This window comes from Ostrinia furnacalis, unplaced genomic scaffold (genome assembly GCF_004193835.3).
Source record: "Ostrinia furnacalis isolate ACB-3 unplaced genomic scaffold, ASM419383v2 OfSCF0695, whole genome shotgun sequence".
NCBI classification, from domain to species: Eukaryota; Metazoa; Arthropoda; class Insecta; order Lepidoptera; family Crambidae; genus Ostrinia; species Ostrinia furnacalis.
Genome location: NW_021130934.1, coordinates 32,547 through 39,509, shown reverse-complemented (window position 1 = coordinate 39,509; position 6,963 = coordinate 32,547). Strand labels below are relative to the sequence as shown.

At 36.8% G+C, this 6,963-nt stretch overlaps 1 protein-coding gene across 1 annotated transcript; it reads left to right on the top strand.

The window, feature by feature from the left end:
* Window positions 1-223: 223 nt before the first annotated feature.
* Window positions 224-1,032, top strand: mRpL14 (mitochondrial ribosomal protein L14). The gene is made up of 2 exons (XM_028300125.1): window positions 224-517; window positions 710-1,032. The coding sequence occupies exons 1-2, from the start codon at window positions 334-336 to the stop codon at window positions 976-978; spliced, it is 453 nt and encodes a 150-aa protein (XP_028155926.1). The 5' UTR covers window positions 224-333; the 3' UTR covers window positions 979-1,032.
* Window positions 1,033-6,963: the final 5,931 nt, after the last annotated feature.

Below are 6,963 nucleotides of genomic sequence, written 5' to 3'. Positions count from 1 at the left end.
CTACCGGAACGTAAAGTTATTATTTTCTCGAATGTGAATGTGATAATAGTGTAGGTAGAACTAAAATAATAACCTACATTAAAATTTTCCCATTTTAATCAGCTACGGTCACAAAACATAAAAAATAATTATACTCAGATACCACTTGCTCTCAAAAAAAATCTGTGATATTTTATATAAAATTCCGGAACATGAGGATGCACAAACGCTAACTTCATTGCTTCATTTCGAAAAAAAGGTAAATGTCACCCAGCAGCTGCTGTCAATAGTGTCAACAAAGACATAACCTCACATTTTGTTTGATTTGATTTTCTTCTCAAAAATAAAGTTAAAATGTTCAGAAATCTACTCAATAAAGTAATTACACTCTCACCTTCTTGTGGATTTCATACAACTGCCTGTCTAAATGAAGTGAGGCTGCTAACTCGACTGAGAGTCGTAGATAATTCAGAGATAGGTAAACGAGCTATGGCTGAAGGGAAACCGCCTAAAGTAATATGTGTTTATAACAAAAAGCGTACGTATTTGTATACTAGTTTATTAATTATTTTATGACAATACATTATATCTATACTATCACACCCATTTCTTCAGTTAACCCTTAGTTCACCTTACTTAATGGTAATAATACCTGAATAAATGAGTTTGAAGAATATTATCGTTTGTTGGATATTAATTATACAATTTAATATGAACTCTTTCACCCCAGGAGTCGGATATATCGGAGATAAAGTGATGGTCGCTATCAAGGGTCAAAAAAAGAAAGGCATCCTCGTCGGTCTGAAGCAGACGCAAAAGGTGAAGGTGCCGAAGTTCGACAGCAACAACGTGGTGCTGATCGACGACAACGGCACGCCGCTGGGCAGCCGCGTGCACGTGCCCATCCCGACCGTGCTGCGCACCATCCTCAAGCAGCGCACGCACGCCAAGGGCGCCGACTACACCAAGTTATTAGCGATAGCCACTAAATTCATCTAATTGTTTATAGCTTATTTTAAGTAGGTAGTGTAAATAAATAATTGTATACTGTTACAACTTGTTTTCTTTGTATATGGTAGGGCAGTTTTATTTCTTGAGTGCCCTATAAAAAAGATGTGTAGGTACTATCCATTAGGGTGTCCCGAAATATCTTTTTTTATATTTTCGCTACACAAGACCCCTCAAAAGTTGCGTCATAAGATGTAGATTACCGTAAAAATAATTAAAAAAATATAAAATAATGTCTCAAGGGCTCTACCGGCATTTTTATGTCTCAAAAAATCACTTAATCAGCCCTTCACTGTTTATCATCTAATATATTTTTTCCACAATTATTTCATATTATTTTGTAATAACAGTGGCAGTTGAACCCTAAGATATGATTTGCAGGCAATGGCAGACTGTTTTCAGTGAGGAATAGGTTTGGTTCGAACTAGCAGAATTCATATTTTGACTTGTTTTTCTCAAATTTTCTACTCCTTCGGCGAGGCTGTTGGTATTATTTCTGTTGAGGTTTTATTGCTGTAAGGTATCGCACCGCACTTTTTTGGTATAATATTACATACTTTTAGCATAAATTTAATAAAAATATAGCAATATATGGCAGTAATATACTTTTTTATTTTTTTCAGGTAAAAACTACCTAGCCAAAAATATTTATAATATTATATTTAAACAGAATACTAATTGACATGTTAAATAGTTTTAGCATACTATTAAATATAAATAACATTTATGTACGTTACATACACTTTCTAGCTGAAGTTTTTGTTGTCTACGCAGGTTTTTATTAATGGTGAACTTCAACGGAAGTAAAAATATATTTTTATTTATGAAACGCATACATGTTATCTATCAAATTAAAGACAATTTAATACACTTCTTTGGCTCGTGTAAAACATTTAGTAGAGTATAAGACATTTTGTAAAAAAATGATTTAAAAAGCAGTATCTCAACAATGTAAAAAAAATCAATTTTCCTTTAATTACTAACTAAAGGTTGATTTTATCGATACAATTTATTATACAAAATATCAAGCGCACACGTAGAGCTATCATTTAAATAAAAAAGTAATAAAATCGGACATATGGTTTTCAAGTTATGGTTGATTTTCTAAAATTGACTCATTGAAGTAATATTACTACGTATAGAACAGACATCGCGAACAAAATATGTGCAGTGCGGGGTGCGGGGCGGGAATTTGACGGACAGCTGTCAGTCAAATCCATGACTATCAAGTTTCATAATTTATGGCGATAAAATCTGCACCAGAAAATGTCGTACTTCATTGCTAGGATTGCGCGAATAGTGACGTTCCTGCAGTCGCCTCATCATAGACATTATAAATCGTTTGTGAACATAAACAAATCGACTAAATTGTGTTATTTATAATTTTCATACTGCTCAATAGCAAAAATGTTCATCTAGTGACAAAACGTGGCAGTTGAAACATTCGAAATCACTTCGCTCTGCCGTTTTTTGGTGTTAGTTACTTCACTCTGTGATGCGATTTTAAAATTATAACTAGCGATTCCGAATTCACAACTGAGGGGACTGTGGCTAATCGCTACAAGTGCGTATGGGCTTCATACTGATGCTTAAGCCGTTAACTATTTTTGTTCCCGATTAAAATCTAATGTAATCGATAATCGCCTTGAGAATAGTTAACTGGTATTTTCTATACTAAAAAAATACATAAAATACCTAGAAAATGCCAACAAATAATAAAAAAATATACTTTTTGAAAAAAATCTGCTTTTAAATTCGTGTTTTTTTGGTTATTTGATAAATTTCTCCAAAAAATGCCCCTATAACAGGTATTTTTTATTACTTTGTATTATTCTCTATCGTATTACTTTTGTAAAACCAAAAATTGCATGTCTCTATCCCTATCACAACATTTGCTATGATCGTTTAAACAAAGGCCTGCCACCACATTATTCTCCACTACAGGTGGAGACAATTTTAATTTTAACTAAAATGCTTATTTTACTTCGAAATCTTTTGTTTTTATTTGAAATGTAACTCGTCTTTATCAAAATTACAAATCTAGAGCCAGTTTCAGTTTCGTTGTTAACGAAGCGTTGAATGGCCCGCCCGGAGAGGCTTAGTTCAAACTATCATTGCAAACGTTGTGATAGGGATAGTGACATGCGATTTTTGGTTTTACAAAGGTAATACGATAAAAAATAATACAAAGTAATAAAAACCACCTGTTATGGGGGCATTATTTGGAGAAATTTATCAAATAACCAAAAAAACACGAATTTTAAAAGCAGATTTTTTTCAAATGTATATTTTTTTATTATTTGTTGGCATTTTCTAGGTATTTAATATGTATTTTTTTAGTATCGCTTATTATTTAGCATTATTACTGTTTTTATTTGATAAGGATATACCTCTTAGTTTAAAAGTTATTACGTTTTCTTTACGAGAAGTAATTGGAAGAAAAAAAATCCAATAAAAAATAAAAATAAATCTCAAAAATTGTTGACCTCTTTTTTGTCGATAAAAATAGGTCTAGTTTCACCTATTTTCATATGTGCACTTTAACGTGACTCACACTGTATAATGAAGATTTTTCTCATGTATGGCTTTTACTGTTTTTTAATAATACAATGCTTAAATTAGTGGATTTTAAAAAGTCTTAAAAAAGTACTCGATTTATACAAAACATCGATGTTTTCTTCCAATACATCGAAAGAAATCGATGTACAGTTTCAAAATATCGAATCGAAAAAAACATCGATGTTTTTTCAAAGTGGACACCCCTAATTGAATTTCGGTCCATGGACCTGTTTGCGTGCCAGAAACAGTCTAGTTGACATGTCTTCTCTAGTACGTAGTACATTATAACTCAATGAATTGACTGCCATTTTTGTTAGCTTCCACTTAGAGATGCCAATCATTGTTTTATAATAGCGTAATAAAATTATTAACCTGCTGTGAGAAGGGAATTGAGTATCCTCAAATTAAATCGATAACTTGGCTGACCCATGGATTAATTAGGAATACATTAAAATCGCGCGCGTAAATGCCTAATTCTGGTCAAAAAGCCAATTCTGTTTTGAAAGTATTTATGGATTTATTGGTTTTTAAACTATTTTAAACCTTGCTGTGACTCATTGTGTACCCTCAAATTTCATAAAAACGCTATTTTTGTATTATTAATAGTTTATGTTAGGAACCCCTAAAATAGCAATTTAAAAAAATTTTAAGGACAGGTAGAGGCCTCAAGATGACAGATATCTCATTAAATTTAATGCTAATCGTAATCTATATGTCAAAACGCAACTTTTGATACCTCTTGCGTAACCGTAGCTCAAAAAAAATTTTTTCCCATACAACGACGGGACACCCTACTATCCATATCTATCTATGCATAAACAAATATGTTAAATTGAACAATGTAGATATTTTTTATCTACCATAAGGTATTGAACATATTATTAGAAATGTTATTAATTTGTATTGCACAAGTTCCATTAAAAATCCTGATAAAAGCTAACATTTGTGTTAAAAGTTTCATTGTCCAGTAGTGGCAGGGTTCGAACCAGCAACATTCCTGAGAATTAATTGATTTGTATGATTTAAAGGAGGTGGTAAATTATAACACAAATTGAAATCGCAATATTTAATAAAACTTATATCAGTTCCACTTTAGAGTAGACTTAAGTAGGACACTACCTAATGATGGAGATGAGCAGACAACACATGAACGTTTACATTCAACCCTAAGTGAGTAGGCGCGGCACCCCGCCTCAGCCGTCCCCGGCGCCGCCTGGCGGGAGCCACGAGGCCAGTTCGACAACCACGATCGCCTGCTTAGCTCCACATCGAGTTCGACTACTACGAACGGCTGACTGGGGACAAACTGAAACAGGATGCTGCAATCTCAACTTTAAATAGAATAACATTGAAGCGTTTACACCTGATACTCGTATGTAAATAGCCTTAAGTAAACTACGTGTACATTCGGATACGACAACCACACAGTTTTATAAAAACAGCAATGTGCGCCAGTTATACTGCGAATGTTAAAAACACGGTAAAATACAAAATCTATGAGACGAACTACTAACGAGAGTTCTATCCCGAGTAAGGCTCCGAAGTGTGTATTGCTACAATTGAAATTCACGTAGTTAAAGCTGCGAACGATACCCACATTAGAGGACAAACATTACATCAACAGTGCGGTGGCCGCACGCCGCCCGGTTACGCTAAGAGTAAGTATATTCTGTATAACGCACAACAGCTGTGACTAGAGATTACCAAGATTCTCGTGCGAATACTACGCAGTGCGGTGCGCCACGGCCAGAAATTAACAGCGCGCATCAAATGAGAAAGGATGCCAATTTATTTTCCCAAAGATAGTCGATCATGGCTATGACATCAGCCGAGATGCGCGACTTGAAATATAAAACTTACAAATTAAGTGGCACTCAGTACATTCGCTTAACGGCCCAGAAGGCCCGTGTCGTGTGCAGCACCGCACTGCTCAGTGAGACTACCCTAAAAAGTAAAACTTTAGACAAAACAGAGCGGACAGTATCAACGACCCGCCGACTTGCGCCGGCAGCGAAAACGGTTACATCGTAAGTATTGCTATTAGAAATGTTCTCTTATTACTGTATTAGATTCTTCCTATAATATTAGATAAATTACATAAAATATAACACAAAACAATATTGTTATTCAATATACATATAATAATTTGTACAATAACCAACGTAATCTAAGTGAACTAGAACTGGTAAGACGTGGACGAGGCGCGAGGGCCGGCCTCACTTCAGCGCGCTCAGCACCTGCGGGAGAGGAGGGTCAGGAGGGACGAATGTTTCCACGAAGGAGCTCAGGCTGCAATGTTACAGACAGAGCAAAGGCGAACACGTATGTATTCGCCAGTGGTTTTTACTGGACTGAGACGCGAGCCCCTAAGTCTAGCTGTAACATCGAGACTGTACATTTTTTTTTTAACGATTAGGTATTAGTAATTTGTTATTACATAAATTACTAATATTCCCGTTGCCCTCGTACTAAGCTAAATATGCTTGTATCACGAGTGAGCTCACCACAATAGTCGAGCGGCGGCGGGGTCCGAACCCGCGTTCCCCGGATCACGAGTCGGCCAGTCAGACCCCTTCACCGTTCGCCTATCGTGGCTTCACAAAATGGCACAAATGCATTGTAGAAAATGTGACTTATGGAAACATTCGAGTAGGAATCGGTGAGGGAGAGAAAGGAGGGTTTTGGATTTCTTCTCAGCGCTCAAAGTATCTACTCGTAAAATATGCTCGGTTCACTCACAAGTCATTCTGATTTCATCAGGATTAAAAGTTTACATTCGACTATTTAAAAATATTTTAGAATAAGTAGTGATAAGACTTCGGTGAACTGAGCACAACGCTCGTTAACACCTTCAGGATTTGTCACACTGGATGCATTCTGCGAGCTGTCAGGTCAAAGCGAACGCAGCCAGCGTCATGTATGAACAACTTTGTCGATCTCTATACATTTCGTATCACGCACGGAACGTGCAAGAACGCACCGCTCTGACAGATCTTTTCGTCACTATCGCTGACAGATCGTTTTGCCTGGACCGCTGATCGGCCTGGCCGACAACGTTGTTTACACGATGCGGGCTGCGTTCACTTTAACCTGACCTTAACACCGAACGCATCCGGTGTTTCAAATCCTTAATAAAATATTACTGTAAGACGCCAACGGCACGACAGACATCACGCTGGCACTCACTCGTATCTCACTTGGCGACGTCGCTCGTACACGAGTCGGTGAGGCAACGAGGTCAGTGCGCACGCGGCGCCCGCCGCCCGCGGGCTTGCTCCGAGGCACCCTTGTCAGACTAACCGAACTTGGAAGATTACTTATTCCGTGTCAGTAATGTGACAGTAAAACGACCCGACCGATGGGCTCGGTTGACAGCCTTCTACGACGAAGAAAGTATTTGATTCTTCCGAGGCTTGG

What these genes read in the sequence shown, in the direction of transcription:
- mRpL14 (XM_028300125.1), top strand. Translation starts at nt 334, where the DNA reads ATGTTCAGAAATCTACTCAATAAAGTAATTACACTCTCACCTTCTTGT. An exon ending in ATGTGTTTATAACAAAAAGC is followed by an intron (nt 518 to 709) that starts GTACGTATTTGT and finishes CTTTCACCCCAG; the next exon opens with GAGTCGGATATATCGGAGAT.